Source organism: Oryza glaberrima, chromosome 1, assembly GCF_000147395.1.
Source record: "Oryza glaberrima chromosome 1, OglaRS2, whole genome shotgun sequence".
NCBI lineage: Eukaryota > Viridiplantae > Streptophyta > Magnoliopsida > Poales > Poaceae > Oryza > Oryza glaberrima.
Genome location: NC_068326.1, coordinates 17,208,162 through 17,227,916, shown reverse-complemented (window position 1 = coordinate 17,227,916; position 19,755 = coordinate 17,208,162). Strand labels below are relative to the sequence as shown.

At 40.2% G+C, this 19,755-nt stretch overlaps 3 protein-coding genes across 16 annotated transcripts; 2 read left to right on the top strand and 1 right to left on the bottom strand.

Moving 5' to 3' along the window:
- Positions 1 to 480: 480 nt before the first annotated feature.
- Positions 481 to 2,170, top strand: LOC127775651 (uncharacterized). Its single transcript, XM_052301964.1, has 5 exons — positions 481 to 500; positions 595 to 934; positions 1,024 to 1,344; positions 1,441 to 1,479; positions 1,643 to 2,170. Exons 1-5 carry the CDS (start codon positions 481 to 483, stop codon positions 2,168 to 2,170), a joined length of 1,248 nt encoding a protein of 415 aa, XP_052157924.1.
- A 1,803-nt stretch (positions 2,171 to 3,973) lies between these two features.
- Positions 3,974 to 6,326, bottom strand: LOC127760564 (uncharacterized). Its single transcript, XM_052284844.1, has 2 exons — positions 6,165 to 6,326; positions 3,974 to 4,729 (listed from the first exon to the last, which is right to left on the bottom strand). Exons 1-2 carry the CDS (start codon positions 6,271 to 6,273, stop codon positions 4,353 to 4,355), a joined length of 486 nt encoding a protein of 161 aa, XP_052140804.1. The 5' UTR covers positions 6,274 to 6,326; the 3' UTR covers positions 3,974 to 4,352.
- Positions 6,327 to 9,851: 3,525 nt separating this feature from the next.
- LOC127776571 (putative disease resistance RPP13-like protein 1) lies at positions 9,852 to 17,319 on the top strand. 14 transcript variants are annotated; one of them, XM_052303081.1, is made up of 7 exons: positions 9,852 to 10,117; positions 10,250 to 10,437; positions 10,705 to 10,860; positions 11,611 to 11,826; positions 12,156 to 14,594; positions 15,201 to 15,827; positions 15,900 to 16,264. In XM_052303081.1, exons 4-7 carry the CDS (start codon positions 11,641 to 11,643, stop codon positions 15,939 to 15,941), a joined length of 3,294 nt encoding a protein of 1,097 aa, XP_052159041.1. In that variant the 5' UTR covers positions 9,852 to 10,117; positions 10,250 to 10,437; positions 10,705 to 10,860; positions 11,611 to 11,640; the 3' UTR covers positions 15,942 to 16,264. The 14 variants fall into 14 exon arrangements, with proteins under 14 accessions (XP_052159041.1, XP_052158985.1, XP_052158969.1 ...); XM_052303025.1 differs by having other exon boundaries at positions 11,258 to 11,826; XM_052303009.1 differs by having other exon boundaries at positions 11,187 to 11,826.
- The last annotated feature ends 2,436 nt before the right edge of the window (positions 17,320 to 19,755 follow it).

Below are 19,755 nucleotides of genomic sequence, written 5' to 3'. Positions count from 1 at the left end.
AGTCAACAATGGATTGGTCCTAAGGGCGAGTATCACTAGTTACTGTCTCATTGTCAGACTTACTGCACTTTATATGACAATTTTTTTTAGGGGATCACTTTATATTGCAATTAGTTATCAAGTTTTCTGTGTTTGTGGCATTTGTACCTATTCATGACTATCATAAGATAATTGTTTTCATAGGATATAGTAAATTGCTTTCTTTAGGCATAGGCAATTTTATGACAATTTTGTTGTACTTCGTAGATTTTATTTTTCTTTTGTTTATAAGTTTTTAAATGAAGATACAGTTAGTGCTAAAGCTAACCTTTTCCGAGAAGAGGAAGAAAGCTAACCTTCTAAAAAAAGCATTTTTTTTCTCTTCAGTTGTCCACAATTCTTAAAACTTAGCATTCTCCATATTATTTCTAAGATCTAATATGTTTTTAATGCACTGAACCTTGATTTTAATTACAGATGAAATTCCAGAGAGTTTTTCAAATGGAAAATGGTGCTCAAAGGTGAAAGTAGCTCAGCAAATGTCCTCGACATTGAGGACTAGGCAATTTCCATAAAAGAGAACCTGAATTACTATCACTCATTATCTGGAATCAGGAAGAGGAAAGTACCATTAATTCACAGGGTGCAAAATAATATTCGCCTGGCTGAGAAGAATGCTTATGACCCAGTTCTCATATCGATAGGCCCATATCATCATGGTACTCCTTCACTTGCTGCTGCAGAAAAAGACAAATGGGCTTCTCTTGACTACATCTTAAAGTTAAACCAAGAAAGAAATTTGCAGGATTACCTACATGTTTTGAGTTCACTAACAGATCGTGCCAGAAACACATATTCCGAGGAAATTGAAATGGACGAGGATAAGTTTTTACAGATGTTATTGCTTGATGGATGCTTCATAATTGTTTCTCTTTATGGAACAGCTGGACTATTTGTGAGAAAACAAGAAGTTTGTGATGGTAGTTCTTGTAATGTGGTGAAAATGGAAGAAGATAGGGCAAACTATGTACTCTAGATGTACAGAACAATCTAGATAGAAAGGAAAGAGGAACATTGATAGACAAGGCTGTTACAGGTAGTTCAAAAAACAAAGCAGAGGTATCAGAGGTTGAGTTAACTGATTTCAATGCTGAGGAGAGTATTCAGAGGGGTAAGTCTGTGCATACTTCGGAAGACAGATGTGGAGATAAAGGGCCATGGTATAATTCTTTTGTTGCGCATGACCTTCTCTTACTAGAGAATCAAATTCCTTTTTTCATTGTCAAGGGAATATATGAGCTCCTTGTTTCTGATGATAGCACTTCCAGATTACTTACTGACAATATTGGTGACAATATTCAAATTGTCCCTTTATTGATTTAATTACCCCAAATCTATCAAAGAGTTCGAAAGGCCTGTAGATTTTCACCATTTGGTCCACTTGTGTCATATGTATTTCAGACCAAGGGCAGAGGAGCATCAACACTGTGCAAGAATACAGTACTTTGGTTATTTTTGTAAGAAGTACTTTAAAGTTGGGAATCAACTAGAAGAAAATCATTGGGTGGGAACAGATAAGCAAAACTTCAGTTTACACGGTGAACCACAAATATTACGCTGGCGCCGAGCAGAACAATACCATGACGCTGGCATTGAATTTAAGAAAAGACTGTTCGATCATAAGAGTCCTCATTCACTTCTGGACATAAATTTTGTACATGGGGTGGTGGAAATTCCCTTTTTAATGATTGATGACAAAACTAGCTTTCTTTTCAGGAATATAGTTGCATTTGAACAGTCATGCCCTCAGTTTGGGAATTATTTCACTGCTTATGTTTGTTTTGTTTCTCAGCTTCTCAGTTTGCCGAAGGACGTGACAATACTCGCTAAGAGAGGGATCATTGTCCACCAAATGCGTAGTGATGATGAAGTGTCTGTCCTTTTCACCAAACTTGGTAAAAATGTGGATTTTGATGTGAATGGAAAGTACTATCTCAGGCACTTGTGCCATGTAATGGAAGAGCACTACCAAAGTCGCCTGAACAGGTGGATGGCATGGTTATGGCAGAACCATTTCAGCAATCCATGGCTAAGTTTAGCTGTAATAGCTGGAGCTGTAGTGCTTCTGTGCACGATCCTGCAATCACTTTTTGCTTTATTAGCACATGTGAAACCAGCCGATCCGCAGTAAAGTTGGATCATCTTATAAATGTATAGGCCATGCTAATTACTAAATGGTGCATCGGTTGGCAGGTAATCAACTTGCATGTGCTGTGATATTATCCTTTTTGACTGGTTTCCGCTATTGAAAAATTCATACTCCTGCTGCATGAGCACACCTTGGCAACTCCTCGTCTTTTCGCTTATGCTTATACTTATCAGCCAAAATTTAAGTTTTCAACCTTAAATTTGAAGCTGATTTTGGGATTTTTTTCATCGAAGTTTATTTTTTTCAGCTTTTGTTTTTAGGTTGCTAAGAACACGTATATAAAAGTTTTATTTACAAATTACTTCTCGCTTGCAAATGTGCCATTTGGCTTATTCCACGAATAAGCCAAACAATGGCTTAGTTAATTGGAGTAAAAGTTTTGGTGTATATATATTATCATTATACCGCTCTCTTCCTTCTACTGCTATTTAAACAGTAAAAACGTTAACTCTACATAGGAGGTAAGAAATTCAAATTGACCACATATAGAAGTATATATGGGCATTACAACATTATTCCTGGTGATCTGTATGGCCAATTAGAATACATATCATACTAGGGAGAAGGTGATAAGCCCCGGTTATGGAGGCCGAGCTAGCAGAGCCACATTTGGAGGAAGGCCAGGTGGACGGAAACGAGCCCGAGCTAACATTGCCATGTTACGTTGAATTCGAGGCGGACGGAAGAGTGGCGGAAGTCGGAACCATGACGACGAACTTCTTTTCTCCGTTACTGATTCGACTTGCTTCTACAGCACCAATGAGAATAAGTAAGCGGCCACAGAAGTTCAGTTACTATCTGGAGTACAGATGGGCCATGTACAATGGGATGCTTAGGTAGATGCTTAGAGAAAAAAGGCAGGTTTTTTTTTTACTAGACCGGCGCTACGCGAGTCGTCCGTCACCACGCGAAGCGGTCGTCGCTTGCGCGAAAAAAAGAGGAGCGTAGCAAGCGCCGGCGCTCCATACCGAACTAACCAACCTTGTTTAACTAACTAGCTAACTAATAACTAATCATTACATAGCTTGATTAGGTCACTATGCATGGCCATGTAGAAGCCAATTTTCTCTATAAATAGAGGTATATTTGGCTGGGACAGAATTGCACCTTCTTCTTGCTTTTACAAATAATGGATCCTACACCAAATGGATCCACTACTACAAAAAATACCTATTAGTGCCGGTTCTTAAGGCCTAATAGGTGTCGGTTTCGGACCCGACACCTTTTGGTCGGCACCATTGATCAAAGTCATTGGTTATAGGTGCCGGTTATAGGTGCCAGAACCGGCACCTATAACATTATAGGTGCCGGTTATACACCAAGAACCGACACCTACATTTATTATAGGTGCTGGTTATCAACTAGAACCGACACCTATAATATTATATGTGTCGGTTATACACCAAGAACCGACACCTACATTTATTATAGGTGCCGGTTATCAACTAGAATCGACACCTATAGTATTATAACCGGCACCTATAATATTATAGGTGCCGGTTTTACACCAAGAACCGACACCTATATTTATTATAGGTGCCGGTTGTACATAAGAACCGACACCTATATTGATTAGGTGTCAGTTGTACTCCTATAATAGGTGTGGGTTCTTTATAAGAGCCGGCACCTATAATTATAAAAACCAAAAAAAATATATTGTGAAATACAGCATCCTGAAACACAGAAATCACAAATGACACAATATTATATTTACAGATTCACATAGGCATTCACACAAATATAGACATTCACATATGCATTCGCAGATTCACACATGCATCCACACAAATCACATAATATTACATTCACATATGCACATCTACATCCTCCACATCCACATTATCCACATAAATACAATATGGAACAAAAATGACAATAATATTCGCATCGTCCACCAAAATCACAGAATATTACATTCACATCTTGCACATCCACATCATTCACATTTCCAAGAAGACTCATTTTAAAATCCCACAACAATTCATATCACTCACCTGTTGCTTATATCGGTAACAACGATGATGCCAGCGTCATACAGTCAATGAGATCACCTGTTGCTTTGAGGGATAAATATATAAATAGAGAAAGTTGATACAGAGATTAGGTAAATGTTCAAGAAAACAGATAGATAAGCATTAAGTAATAGATAAACTTAATACAGAGATTAGGCTGTCTCTCCATCACGCAACATCTGATCCAAACCATCTGATTCTTCACTGTCATACCCACCTTCGTCGGTAGGCAACTCCGCATTCTCTCCGTCCATTCCATCACCATGATTATGCACATTGTCATTCTCATCTTCACCATGATTGTCCTGACATGCGCAATTACGCATAAAACCCCTTGTTAGGAGATGCTCGTGAACTTGATTTGCAGGAAACTGTCTCTCATTCATGCAATCAGCGCATGGACAAAGCAAGTGTTCTGTCCTGCTCAACGATCTAGAAATTGTTGCCCCGATCACGAAATTGGTTACTCTCCTGGCATATTCCAACGAATCGCGCTTCACAACATTCATCCCACCTTCATCCATTGGCCCTATGAAAATTCCAAAATTTACCGCTACCATCATATATCAATTAAATACATAGATCAATCAAGCATCATTAGAACTAATCTTTTATATCTCAAATGCTTGATGATTTAATACCCTAGACATTACTCAAATTGAAAATTAATACGCAAAACGGACCGGAAAATACGCACCGTTTAGTACTTTAGAAAGCGTGCGTGCGGAAAATGAGAGATGCTTTTGAAATTTTTGGGCAAAACCTCCCCCCCCTCCTTTTGGATGAGCACGAAGAAAACCTCAAATCATGAGCTAGTGTGGTGGGGGGAAGAAAACAACCTAAGTCATTATGCTTTCTCAAATCAACATCTCAAAACAAATAGATGCAAAAAAAATATATAGCTAGCACTACCATGTACATTACAAATCTCTTAATATTTTTGAGGAAAAAATACATCAAGAATCACACAAATAAAGAACAATTATGTAGAGAATCAAGATAAACTAACCGTTAAGCATGCAAAGACATAGATCTCTTGATGCTTTTGAAATTTTTGGGCAAAACCTCCCCCCTCGTTTTGGATGAGCAAGAAGAAGACCTCAAATCGTGAGCTAGTGTGGTGGGGGGTATATATAGGCTGCAGGCTAATAGGTGCCGGTTCTTGTTAAAAACCGGCACCTATATAAAAAACCGACACCTATACTTTGTGTCATATAGGTCGGGGAGGATTATAGGTGCCGGTGCCGGTTATTAATTAAAACCGACACCAATAAGGTTTCAAAAACCCAACAAAACAATAAATTCTAAAAACCTTATTGGTGTCGGTTTTAATTAATAACCGGCACCTTTTATATAGGTGCCAGTTTTTTTACATGGCCGCCACCTATTAAATGTTTGGACCGTTGGCGGGAGGATTTTTAGTGCCGGTTTAACTAAAACCGGCCCCAATTAACCGTTATAGATGCCGGTTTTTCGCTCTAATGGCGGGAAACGCCTTATAGGTGTCGGTTTTTAGCTAACCGGCACCTTTATGGCTGACACCTATGGGTGTTTTTTAGTAGTGATCCTATATCAGTAGTAATCCTCCGCATTACTCTGTTCTTTTTTACAGAAATTAGATTTGCTCTGTTTTAAGCATATGGATCACGCACGTAAGTATTTTAGCACATCACCTTTGTAATAAAGATAACAATAAAATTAAAATTTGGCTGAGAATGAGACAGTAAAATAAAAAAAATGGTAGACTCATTCACTACCATTGTAGCACCCAGATGCTTAGATAGTCTCTTAAAAAAAACTAAGCGTCTGTGAAATGGATTCTCTCCATTGTAGATTAAGGCTCTTCAACGGATGCTTACGTACTTTTTTTCTAAGCACCTATCTAAGCATCTGGACCATTGTATATGCCCTAGTGCAAAGTCTGCCCAACTGACGGAGGAAAGATGCTGGACTAGTGGACTTACTGGTTGATGCATGGTTCATCGGATTGGCGCGATCTGCCGATACGGCGGCAACCTCTCCAGCCACGACGAGCAAGATAATAACGAAGACAAGGAGTTCTTTGAGTGCCATTGCCTGTCCGTGTCGTGATTTGCACTTAATTGGTATCTCTCAGCGACCCACACTCCTCTACTTGGGTCACATATATAAATAGTCTTGGCGTTGCAATGTTTTTCTTTTGAGAATTGGCAAGATGGGTTACCTGATACTAACACCGTTTTAGGTTATAAGGCCTATATTCATATAAATATTAATGAATATATATGAATATGGACAATGTTAGAAAGTCTTATAATATGAAACGGAGGGAGGGAGTATATTTGATAGAGCAGGAGATGGCATTGCAATGTATAGGCTGCAGCATCGTCAGTTGCCGACCTGACACGATATCATCTCTCTTAGTCGTAATTCTCCTTGTTGGTACTATATAGTGAAAGTTTGGCATGCCAACTTGGAGTCTTGACAGCATAGGTGTGGATCAATATCTTGTAGGCTTTGTAGGAAGAAGAGTCATAAATCAGAAGCCGTCATCCAGACACTGACGCGCAACACTGCCAAAATTTGCGGGCCGAAAAACAGCAGCGGCACAAATTGCATAATTTTTCGCCATGAGATTTATATTTTTAGATCTAATTTTTTAATCTTTATTTTCCTCTCGATCTTCAGTTTCATTCCCCTCCGTGTTTTTATTAATTACCTCACTTGCTCTCTATACTGATTTAAGAAAAAACTCACTGCTTGATAAATTTTTTCGTGTTTTTTAAAGCATGCTGGCAAAATTCTTCATTTTTGTCAGCAATTTAATTACTAGAGGATATCTACCATCATATTTGTAGTAGAAAACTGTTGTCAAATACCTAGGACAATTATTATTTCCCATATTTACCTAGAAAAAGAATGATTTAAGTAATTTGTACTTAACTAGCTGGGTAGCCCATACAATTGCATGGCTAGCAACCATACAAATTATCTATTTTTTACATAACATTTTACTTACAATTTTTTAACTAGCTATCCATTGTCTTAGAACTTTAAAAAACTAAATCTTATCATCCTCGGGTTACTAATTTTATAATTTTTAAAAGTAACGCCAATAGCTACCCCTTATTTCTTTATCACCCCTTTATTTTTTTCTTGATCTATCACAACTTCTATTTATTCTCCTCAAAACCTTTAAAAATTAGATCTTGTAGTTTTTAGAATTTATTGTTTTGTTGGGTTTTATTTTTATAATTTTAGAAGTCCCGTCAAATGATGTCATTGTAGTCCTCTATGCCCTGCCTGTTGCCTATGATTCGATGATCTGAACCCCTTAGGGGGTGTGCCTTTTATACCATGAGTTACCTTAGTATCCAAGTAGACTCGCAGACAATGAACCCGGCACGATATAGAATCAACCCAATCCTCTCCGAATAGAACTTTGTTAATCACCAGCCTGTGAGGATATCTTCCATAATGTTTTGTAGATTTCCTTATCTCATACGGTAAGTATACCGTCTGGATAAAGGTATACCATACTCGTATATTTCGTAAGTTCGTAGGATAAGAGTTATACCTTATCCGTAACCATGACAGTAGCCCCTGACTTCAACTTAAATGAACTCACGTTGTTACCCATGACTTCTCTACCAACGTTATCACGCTCGCTTGGTCGTTCTCGATAAAAACCGAGAATACATAGAGTACTTGATAATATTGAAAGAAGTTCAACGGTCCACAAGTGAATTTAATTTGAAGTCTAATCAATCTGTTAGCAATGGGCCTCAAAAAATTTCGGCGGCAATCTCTCTCCTTTCCTTGAAATATGAACCGTCAGGTAGTGCGTTTATATAAAGCAATTTTAGGATCCATTTCAGGTCCGTTTGCCCGAAAAGTTCTCCAACTTACTTCATGCCCGGACCCTCTGTTTCTCCAGTCTTCTAGAAGAAACCCGAGCTTTCTTCTTCCTCTCCGGCGATCCTGTGATGACGACGGATCTCGGGCCGTCCAACACCGACACCACAGCAATGAAGAAGCTGTAGGTGGAAGGATCGCTCCCTGGCCGTGAGCACCTGGAGCGGGATAAGATAGGAGGTACTAATCCCCAACCCATCTTAGGTCGGATGGTAATCGTAGAGGATTTTGTATGATGCGGTTTCTTGCCCCCACCGTCCGAATTTCTCCTTCTGATCTTGAATTTCTACGATCTTTCCCTTTTGCACCTCTATCACAACTCCATCACCATTCTGAGCATTTTTGCTCATCTTTGCGAGGCCTATATTGGGGTAGTGCCTTTTCTCGACCTTTTTCGTTTCTACTATGAGCTCCGGTGGATAGAGTCCAACAGGGTCTTAGGATGCTGTGGATTCTGTCTTCGCGATAGGATGAAGGCGGCTTACATTTCTGATAATCCCTGAGTTCCACTCGACACTAAAGGCTGTTGTTGATCCGATCTTTCGGTGAGTTTAGATAACTACGATTTGGAAGAAACGTTGATGACCCGACTACAACCGTATAAGATGTTGCGTTGCGTCTTAGTGATCGATACATCTTTCCGTAGGTTGATGATCTTGCCGGTGCAAATCAATCCTAGTCATGCAAGCAAATCGAAGAAACAAGCAAGAACAAGATCTGAACCCTTCAATTAAAGATCAACGGTTCAGATTACTTTCTACTACAAGAGCACTAGTGTGGTACTCTTTAAAAAATATATTTTTAACTCGCACAACTTAATAATCGGTAAAATCTAAACCGAGAAGCCTCTCGGTTTAGTGTTAACCAGCGACGAACCAATTGTGAGAAGAATTACTGCTACACGTGCTGATGTGGGTGTTGTTTTTCCTCTTAGACAAGTGGGTCTTTTTCTTTCTTCTTATAAAGTTTTCTCTTAAATTACTTATCCGATTTACAATCCAATTACACCATTGTGTTCGTTACAATTAAATCTTCACAACAAGATCTTACATGATTATATTACGATAAAAAATATTTATATTTGTAAATTACTTTTATTATATACTAAGTTACTTTTATCATATATATAAGTTATTTTTAGATTTGACTAAATTACTTCTATACATTCATAATACTCTAAGTTGATTATTTTTATTATTGTTTTTAGTTAATTCTATATTTTGTGGACTTTATAAATCTTCTCTACACTTTACTTACGAATTTACTCTACATAATTTCTTATTTCAGCTCCCTCACAATATAATTATTTCTCTGTACTCCCTGTTTTATAATATAAGTCATTTTAGCATATTTATATAGATGTTATGAATCTAGATATAGTACTTTCCTTTTGTTATAAGTTACTTCTATAATATACGTAAATTACTTTTAAGTTTTACTGAATTTATTTTTATATGTCTAAGAAGTAACTTAGTGAAATTTAGAAGTAATTTAGACATATCATAAAAGTAATTTGTGATTTTTCATCTAAATATAATCATGTGAGATCTTGTTGTAAAGATTTAATTGTTACGAACACAACGGTGTAATCGGATTACAAATCGGATGAGTAATTTAAGAGAAATTTCTCTAAGAAGAAAAAAATACATAGATATTAAGTGTATTAGTAGCTTTTTTTTCGAAAGAATGGTTTCTCTCTTTTATCACTATCCAGATAGATTAGCAACTCTCGGTCGGTGTAGTTGTGCCCTTAATAATCCATCGCAATAATGCAAGAAATAGACTTTTTGCTTCGCCTCCTCCATTCTGCTGCTCGGGGGCCGTCGGGGGGTGCGAATCCCACGCCGCGGCGGCGCGGCTAGGCTATCCACGGACCACGTATACTACGGCATGGAGGCGGCCGACTGGGAGAATCCGTTGCCAGGTTAGTGGCGGCTGCCGCGACGGAAACCCCCAGGTGGCCAGGTTCTTGATTGGAATACCCATCGTCTTCGTCAGCAAATCACCACTTCATCAGTTCTTGGTACTATTTCGTGTCCTCAAATCTTATGCTTTGGTTCAGGCTATTTCTCGAGTAGCTAGGTGTTGGCCTAATCAGGAACTATGGATTATTTTTGGGCGATTTGGGTCATTGCCGTACCTGCAAATCATTCAGGTTTAAGTTGGCTAAAAGCTAAATTGGGCGTTGGGTATCTGTTCACGGAAGGGTGAATCCCACAAAGAACTAATATAAGCAGCAGTATCGTGCTGCTGCCCATTCTACATCATCTGGACACCCCTGTATGGCTGTATCAATGGGGAATACTATTTGCCAATTAGCCATCCTCACAGCGTATGCCACTGGTAATGAACTAATGATCTAGTACTTCAGTTGAGCTAATATCATTCTTTGGTTAAGCATTCGCACGATTTACGATTATACGGACCATCAAGCTTGTCAGTTGCCATATCTTGTATAGTATTTTAGATTGATTATCCTCTTTCTATTAAAAAAAATCAATAACTCTTTGCAAAAAATAAAAGAAAAAAGAAAAAGTCATTGCCAATTGAGCATAAAGCTATTTTTTCATGTTGATTCTTGACTGTTTTACTTTTTGTATTTGATTGCAGTGAGTTGCAGAGCGGCCTATATTCTATTTGTATAATTGTATAAAACTTGTGACTACAGATAATACCAGAGTGGCCTGTGTTTGTTGTAAAAAGAAACACGTAAGATCATCGCATTTGTTTCCATTGAGGACGAGGGCAAAAGTTACAGCCCTATTGGTACGTCGAATTCTTGAATCACATGCTAAAATTCTGACATTCAGAATCAGCTAATCACATATCAGATAGAAAACAGAAGAAAGAAGGGACGACATTAAACTCTTAACTAACAAAGAAAGGGCATGAAATAGGTTAAACAATCTAAAGTTGTAGAAGGCTATTCATACACGCAGCCTCTCTACTCATTGACTACTTTATTTTATATTGGGGTATATATGCTTGTTGTTGAAGACTGGACTAAGGTGTCAAATCTTCCCAGCCAGTATTTTTATAACTCATTTTCAATCATTGATCAAGTGGTCTGGATTCTGTCATTGTTGCACCAGATTAATTAATGCCTGGTTGCCTGTTAACTTCTGTGGGTGTGCCTGACTGTCGACTTCAAACACATGAACAGTTGGTCAAGAACTATAAAATTGCAATCAGCTGAAGCTGTGTCTGCTTTATTTACTTTGAAGACTTAGCACATGGATAAAGAACTTCTAGTACCTGCTCCATTTACTCCAAAGACTTAACTTTTGGGCAAAAAGACCTAAGCCAAGGAGCCTGAACAGAGCTCATATATATTTAATGGGGGAAGAGGTAAATTCTTAAGTTATGGCGAGTGGGTTAATTTCATCTCTTCTTTCATCCGCTAGCAGCCTACTGGCAATTCTTCGTGGGCCGTCGTCGGCTTTATATCCCCACAGTTCTTATCCCACTGCATCTGCTGATCTGCAACGGCTGAAAAGACTGATATTACGCATCCAGGCCACACTCGACGATGCCGAGGAGCAAGGGATGCAAGATAACTATGTTAAGTTGTGGCTTAAGGAGCTCAAGGACTTGGCCCGTGATGCCGAGGATGTCCTTAATGATTACCGGTATGAGCTTCTGCAGTGCCAAATCCGAGAGTGTCAAGTTGATTGTCCACGCAAGCGGAAGCATTTGGATACTGACGAAGAGGATGATGATAGTATTAATGAGGTATGCATGTAGTTGTTTGGTGCAGAAATTTTTATTTATAACATGTTTAATTGATTTATTCAAAATAAATGTTACTGATGATTAAATCTTCTTAGGGTACTAATGGATATTAGTCTTGTACTCTTGTCATGCTCTTAATTCATTGCATCTATTTTCCTCTTTGTTAATGGGGTTTACCTTTGCTGAAAATAGTTGCTTTAGTTTAATAGAAGATTATATGCATATGGGGTTAAAGATTTAAAGCTTAGCAGCGAAACAATCATATTTATAGCTATTATGCATCCTGTGTCTTCATACTCCTATTCACCTTTTCAGCGATAAATTCGCAGAGAATCAATGAGATAACAAACCGATTCGAGGAGATATCCAGAGATCGAGCCGCTCTGCAACTCAGGCCAGAAGATGGCCAGAAAATAGCAGGCAGGAGTGACTGGTTGAAGTCACAGCCAACTAGCCACCTTCTAGATGAGTCCCTTGTTTTTGGTAGGATTGATGAGAAGGAGAATATTGTAGAATCGGTATTATCCCAAAGCATGAAGCCTGGTATTGTTGTTTTGCCAATTGTAGGAATGGGTGGTATTGGAAAGACCACGGTAGCACAGATGGTATATAATGATGTCCGTGTTAGAGAACATTTTGAGCACAGTGGTTGGATTCATGTCTCCCCAACATTTGATGTCCTAAGGCTGACAACTGCAATAACTGAGTCATTGACCAAGAGAAACTGTGGCTTCACACAGCTAAGCCTAGTTCATGAGGTCCTCCTCAAAGAACTGGATGGAAAGAAATTATTTTTTGTGCTTGATGATGTATGGAGCGAATGTGAAAGTTCCTGGCATGATTTAATACGTCCACTCAGCTATGCTCAAACAGTCATAATATTGGTAACAACAAGGAGTAAAGAGGTGGCACGTCTTGCTGGAACAGTGAAGCCATTTTACCTTACTGCCATTCCTAATGACGATTGCTGGCTATTGTTTCAGCATTTTGCTTTTGGGAAGCAATGTGTGAATGAAAAATCGAGTTTAGTTCAGATTGGCAAGAAAATTTTGCAGAAGTGTGGTGGTTTACCACTAGCAGTGAAGTCAGTGGGCTGCCTTTTACGCTCGAAGACAGATGAACATACCTGGATGGAAATATTGGAAAGCGAGCTTTGGGAATTAGATGAGAAGGACAACATTTTCCCAGCTCTTAGATTGAGTTATTACTGGTTGCCTACAAGATTAAAACCTTGTTTCCTACTATGTTCATTGTATCCTACATATTTGGGTTTCACAAAAGATGAAATGATTGACCTGTGGATAGCTCAGGGTTATGTTTACTCCACAGGTGGTAAAACACGTCAGGAGGTTGGTGACGAGTATTTTAATGAGCTGCATGCAAGATCGTTGATTGAAACTTCATCAGGGCAATTGTTGCGTGAAGCACATTATTTTGATGAGTTAATAGGAAGATCAGTGATTGACAGCTTGTATGAGAATGTTGAGAGACTTCGCAATATTGAGCCAAGTTATTACGCATCTTCGCTAAATCTATTTCCGATGGACTCCATGAAATCATTTTCATCTGAGCGCATTGACAATTTTCAACTATCGAAATACATTGATATGAAACAATCGCTGATTGAAACGTATCTGGAGCGATCATCAAAGTCAATTCAGCGTTTTAAGTTACATGATGTTATTTTTGATCTTGCAAAGTCATTTACTAGCAGAGAACGCTGTACGGCAATGCTTGGCACACTATGTAATTTGCCAAACGAACTTCACCAACTTCATGCATCACAAGCTAGTGGCATACTTTCCTTTCATGAACCGAGGTCTCTACAGACATTGGTATTAAACTGTTGTTTCTCTGCTAGCTTCCATGAATTGTCCAGTTTTGTACATCTTAGGGCTTTGGTACTTAATTCGAACCAAGATGTTACCAATATGATATGTTCGATTGGCAATTTGAAGCACCTGCGTTATCTCTCTCTAAATTGCTATCTGCAAGAACTGCCTGAATCGGTGTCTTGTCTTTACAGCCTGGAGACATTGGTGATTTCCAATTTGAGAATATTGAGGGCAACAAACTTCCACAATCTTGTCAGCCTTAAAAGTCTGCATGTATATTTCGAGTTTTTGGATGGATCATTGGATCAATTTTGCAAGCTTGATATGTTGGACACACTATGTCTGAAGAGATGCAGTAACTTGACATACTTACCCTTACATGTAGGAAGCCTCATCAACTTACAGCGTCTTAAACTCATTGGAATACCAAACATCCGGAATTTGGATCATGCATCTTTCAAGTACAGAAGAAATAACAGCATAACAAGGTACCAAGAAGCAACATTTCCATCCTTGGAGGAGTTAGAACTCGATAAATTGTGCAAACTAGAAGATTGGTATGGAATACAACATTCAGATTGCCCGAAATTGCAGAGACTTACAATCAGAGACTGTACCAAACTAAGAACAGTACCTTGTTTTATTGCCCTTAAAAAGCTAGTAATAAGCAATTGTGCCCTCATGAGTCTCCAGTTTTCAGTTAGTAATGTGACATCAAAGCTCCAAACTATTGACATCAGGGATTGTTTGTGCCTCAGTACTTTGGTGGGACTACAAAATCTTTCTGATCTTATGAGCTTGTATATTGCCCGTTGTCCTCGGCTCCTCGTTCTTCCTTCAGAAAGTATGATATGTAAGCCTCACTATACATTTATTGCTGATTGCCCTAAACTGAAGCTGTGGTGCGAGAAATATGAGTTCAACTACTTTCAGGTATTTGCAATTTATCTACAAAAGTACAATCATTTTGGTAACAACCGCTTCAGTTTAGCCTTAGTGACACATAGGTGATAAAGATCATATTCGAATTTACTTTCACAAGCTAATGATTTCTTTGCTACTGCAAAAGATGGATCGATAGAAACAATAGTCAAGTTCCATTGGGTAGATTGCTGCAAATGGAAGCATGCAGTATAAACTTCAATGAAGGATTATATTCTCGTGGAACGATTATTTTGTTGTAAATTAATAAACCTACTCTGGAACTGTTTGAGACCTTTTTAATTCACATCAACAGTTTAGTAATAAAAACACGCAGACCAGTTTACTTTCATTTATGAGAAACATACTGAGTGCCACAAGCCCATAATCTGGTACATGAATGATATTTGAAATACAGCGGTCTGCACGAAACTTATTCCTTAACTTGCAGTTCATTTTGCAACTCTAGTAATGCACCACATCCATATGACTTTTGAGTTTAATGAACATCCATTTTGGTTTTGACACTATAATTTAACCAGGTCAATTAACTGTTGGAAAACTAGAGATATATATTTAGGAACAATCTTCACAGATAATTCTGTGCCTCTTCAATAGGTAACTAGGAAGATGCAGATTTCAGATGTGCAATTGATCACAGAGTATGGCGTTGAGAATTTCATGACCGTTGAACATTTAACAATTGATAAATGCTCGGAGATAGGCCAAAATTTGCTTTCCTCAACCAAGAGCTGGTTACCATCTAAGTTGCGGTTCTTGCAGTTCAGTTCTGGCACTTTCTCTGGTGTTCTTAATTTCCACAAGGGTCTTTCGATGCTTTTAAGACTAGAGATCAGGAGCTGTACTAAGCTTGAATCATTGATTGGTTTGCATAAACTATATGGCCTTCGAGAATTGGTTTTGATTGAATGTCCTTTACTTGACATATCAACTGAGACAAAATTTCCATATCGATTGTCATCTTTGATAATTCGGGGGTGCCATCAGATTCTATCTCTGCACTTAAATAGTCCTGCTGTTTTGAGGGAGCTTGAGATATCCGACTGCCAAGGATTCATGTACATTGGAAGGTTAAGTGATTTTACAGACCTTGAAAGCTTGAAACTTCTTCACTGTCCTCTACTTCAGCTGCGCGAATTGATGCCAGTTTTTCCTGAAACTGCCATGATATGTTCTTGTCCGAGGCTGAAGAAATGGTGCGAATGGCACGAGATAGAGTATATGGTAAGCTAATGTTCTGATATTCTGTTCATTTTTATCATGTTAAGTCACTCTGATATTTTAGTTCCTGAATAGGAAATTCAGGAAAATCCAGAAGATTTATATGGGAAGCAGTGATACTTTTGTAATTGACCATTTCGTTATGACAAGTTCTCGAGGATTCATATGGGATGGTTGGTTATACATTTTGATATAACCGATCTGGTCTCGATACAGATATTTGATCTGTAACAGCTCAAGACAATTAGCCTGTGTTGTATTGTAGGATGGTGGTGTGAGAAAACTTATCACAGGGTTTGCATTAAGTTCACTTCAAATTTTACAGACAACTTAAATGGAATTGATGCTGCATAAATTTTCTTCAGAACAATGTAAATTTGGTGAAATGGTGTAACGGTTTTATAATTGAAGTGCATTTTCCTAGCATTGTGCAGATTACAGTTTTAGTCAAATTATAATATGCAGTTGCACTTGCACCAGTTGCAGCAGGACGGATTGATGATGGCTGCATGCTGGTAGGCTTCATGCCGGTCATCCAGCCCAGGCCCAGCGATGGCCACCTGGCGGAGCGGCCGTCGGCAGCCACAACCACGACCAGAAGCAGAGATGGATTTTTCACAATTTGGTCCTTTTAAAAAACTTATTTCGCAAATAGGTCCTAAAAAACTTATCCTAAAAATGGTCCTTTTTGGCGCCAGAGTCACTGGCGCCGTCGTCCAACAGGACGGCGCCAGCCCTACTGCCAAAAAAGTAACATCCGATTTTCTCCGCTTTGCTAGGTTTGGCGAGATTAAAACCTCCAAATTCCGCTTGCAAAATTGTGTTTTAATGCGAGAAGTTTTTCGGTAGAGCTTTGAAAAATTCTACAGGTCATATATTTTGTCCGTTTGAGTTAAACTTTTCTATGGTTGGTTTTTGTGTGCTCCTAAGTGTGAAAGAAATATCAAAAAAAAAGTTGTACATCTCTCTCCTACACTGGAGAGGAGAGGAAAAATTCAACAAGTCACATATTTTGTTTATTTGAGTTTATTTTTTTAGGTTGATTCTTGCGTGCTTGTAAGTGCGAAAAGAATATAAAAAAAAATTTGGGGGGGAGTGGAGGGGGGCGCCAGCCACACTGGCGCGCTCCCCCCGCCACCTTAGCACCGTCCCGCCACGTCGGCAGGAGGACGGCGCCAGAGAGGCTGGCGCGTCCCGTTGAACGACGGCACCAGTGACTCTGGCGCCTAAAAAGACTATTTTTGGGAGAAGTTTTTTAGGGTCTATTTGCGAAATAAGTTTTTTAAAAGGATCAAATTGTGAAAAATCTAGAGAAGCAGAGCGGCCAAAATGCTGCTTTCCACACCATCTTGTTCTTACCTTCTTATATTTCATATAAATATTTATGAAATATTTATTATGAGTGAGTCTAATAAGTATATATGGGTTGGATCTTCTGATCCCAAGCCCAACGATTTTTTAATAGATGTCACGTTGATTAAATGAAGACAATCGTGTGAAAAACGACAGAGTGTGACTAAACAGAGAATTTATAGTTTGTTAGCAAGTTACTCCACGTTTCAAATCTACTACTCCCTCCGTCCTACAAGGTATTTTGAGTTTTTGCTTGCAACGTTTAACCACTCGTTTTATTCAATTTTTTTTAAATATAAAAAACGAAAAGTCGTGTTTAAAGTACTGTGGATAATAAAGTAAGTCACAAATAAAATAAATAATAATTTCAAAAAATTTTGAATAAGACGAGTGGTCAAACGTTACAAATAAAAACTCAAAATCCCTTATATTATGGGACGGAGGGAGTAGTAGACACAAATCGGGTGGACTTGCATCCACGTCATTTCACCTGTCGGCACACCACATTCCACGAGGGCAAGTGTTTCTTTCCAAATTATTGGTCCGGTATAGTTCGATTTTCTTTTTGAAACCGTAGAGCTTTATTGGCATTCGACTTAGTTTGAAGACGAAAAATCTACTTGATTACAAAGATAAATTAAGTATTGTGATAAAGTTTTCATAAAAGAATGTTCTACTGAACAAAAGATAGAACTGAGATTCAGATTACCATCAAACCGTGCCACCCTAGGGGGCGAAACCCTAGCCGCTGCCGCCGCCCCTCCTCCTCCCTCCTCCGTGCTTCGCTGCCGCCGGAGCTCCTCGCCGGCAAAGCCGGGTGACGCGTTGAGATAGCGGCGGCGGGGCCATCCTCCTCGGCTCCACCTCGCTCCGGCGCGGGCGTGGCGACGATGGCGGCGGGACGGCGAGGTCGTGGCGACGGGGACGGCGCGGCAACGGCGCGGAGTTGGGCACGGCGGTGGGGCGCCACGGTGTCGGTTCTCCACGGCTCTAGCAACGGGCGACGGCGTCGCCAGATCTGGTCTCCCCGCTTGGCCGGGGTGATCGGCGACGGGCTCGGTCGTCGCCGGCGCCGCTCCGAGGACGTGGCAGGGAGGTGGCTAGCAGCGGCGATGGTGGCGGATGTGGCGGCGACGAAGTTGGCGACGACGGCGGCGGACTGCGGCGCGTGCCGCGACGCCGGCCCTCGTCAAGAACCTCGCCACCACGAGGGAGGCGCGGCGCCCTCGTCAATGTTCCGGCTGTGAACGCCGTGCCCGTGACGCCTTCCTCCATGATGCCCGCGACCCGCGCTTCGCGCTGCACCTCCGATCCGCGCCACCCCGGCCGGATCTGGACGGCTGGCGTCTGGCGGCGCTGGCTAGCGACGGTGGCGGCTGACGGTGGCGGCTGGACGGTGGTGGCTGGATGGGGGTGTCCGTGGCGATGGCGGTGGCGGTGGCGATGGTGGCTGACAGTGGCGGCTGGCGACGGTGGTGGCTGTGGTAGTGGCGGTGGCGGCTGTCGACGATGGTACCTATGGCGGCGATGGTTGAAGGCCATCATCCGGCTGACGGTGCGTCGGCGGCGGCGACGGTATGTGGAGGCGGGAAAGGGGTCTGGCGGCGGGGAAGGAGTCCGGGTGCGGGCGCGCCGTCGACGGCGGGAACAACTGTGGGCGGTGGCCTTGGCCGAATCGCTGAAAGGACAATGTTGTTGACCGACGACGATCCTTCTTGTGCGGATTGGTGGTGTGGGTTTGGACAGGGAATCGCGGGCGAAAGCCTTGCCGAGCCATTTGGCTGGCTGACAACGGCGACGCCGTTTGGCATCGTTCCCCTTCTTGGAGGCGTTGTTTTAACATACCCCTTTCCTTTCCCTACCATATTCTCCGGGTGAAAACCTTGCTTCGGTTCCGAACGAGCAGTGGTGGCGATCCACGTCGCATCCTCCTTGGGGGCACCGCTTTGGAGAAACCTCTTCGTGCAAGGATATTGTCATTGGTCTATGCATTGGCTTTGAACTTCAGTCCTAGGCCTTGACGAGGCCTTCTAGCTCCACATTTTGTTTTGTTTTTCTCAGTTTGGGTCCTCTCTTCTCTTGTTTGGTGTGTTCAACTTGTCTTGAACTACACTCTCTTCTGGAGTGGATCTTTATAATAATTGGCTGTAGTTCTTTTTGAGCAAAGGCCGGGATATTATATTCCATTATCTAAAAAAAAAAGAATGTTCTACTACTAATAAAGAAACTTAAAACGCAACTTAAAACAGTTTAAGCAATACATTAGAAGAATTTTATTTTGAAAAAAATATTTTTTGATGCAACGAATAATTTGTTTCAGCTCTTCGGTAAATAATCTGAAAAGAGACTAAAGGCTAAGCTAGTTTAGTTTAGTTCCACTTAGTAGAAGCCAAACCTTTAGTAAGCTCCATAAAGGTTTGATGGGTTGATGCCAAATTGAGTGTTCCAAGTGCCAATTAATGGTTAGGTTCAAGCACTCCAAAATAATAAACCTCTATTCTTGAATAAGCACTCCAAAATACAGTTAATATGCCATAGGATGTATTAGCAAAAAGAAAAATAATTTATAGGTAAAACT

Coding starts and splice junctions, on each gene's coding strand:
- LOC127760564 (XM_052284844.1), bottom strand. CDS start 6,273: ATGGCACTCAAAGAACTCCTTGTCTTCGTTATTATCTTGCTCGTCGTG. Junction 4,730..6,164: donor GATGAACCATGCATCAACCA/GTAAGTCCACTA, acceptor GAATTTTCATAG/GGCCAATGGATGAAGGTGGG.
- LOC127776571 (XM_052303045.1), top strand. CDS start 11,458: ATGGCGAGTGGGTTAATTTCATCTCTTCTTTCATCCGCTAGCAGCCTA. Junction 14,595..15,200: donor ATGAGTTCAACTACTTTCAG/GTATTTGCAATT, acceptor CCTCTTCAATAG/GTAACTAGGAAGATGCAGAT. Junction 15,828..15,899: donor GGCACGAGATAGAGTATATG/GTAAGCTAATGT, acceptor GTTCCTGAATAG/GAAATTCAGGAAAATCCAGA.
- LOC127775651 (XM_052301964.1), top strand. CDS start 481: ATGGAAAATGGTGCTCAAAG. Junction 935..1,023: donor ATGGAACAGCTGGACTATTT/GTGAGAAAACAA, acceptor CTAGATGTACAG/AACAATCTAGATAGAAAGGA. Junction 1,345..1,440: donor TTGGTGACAATATTCAAATT/GTCCCTTTATTG, acceptor TATGTATTTCAG/ACCAAGGGCAGAGGAGCATC.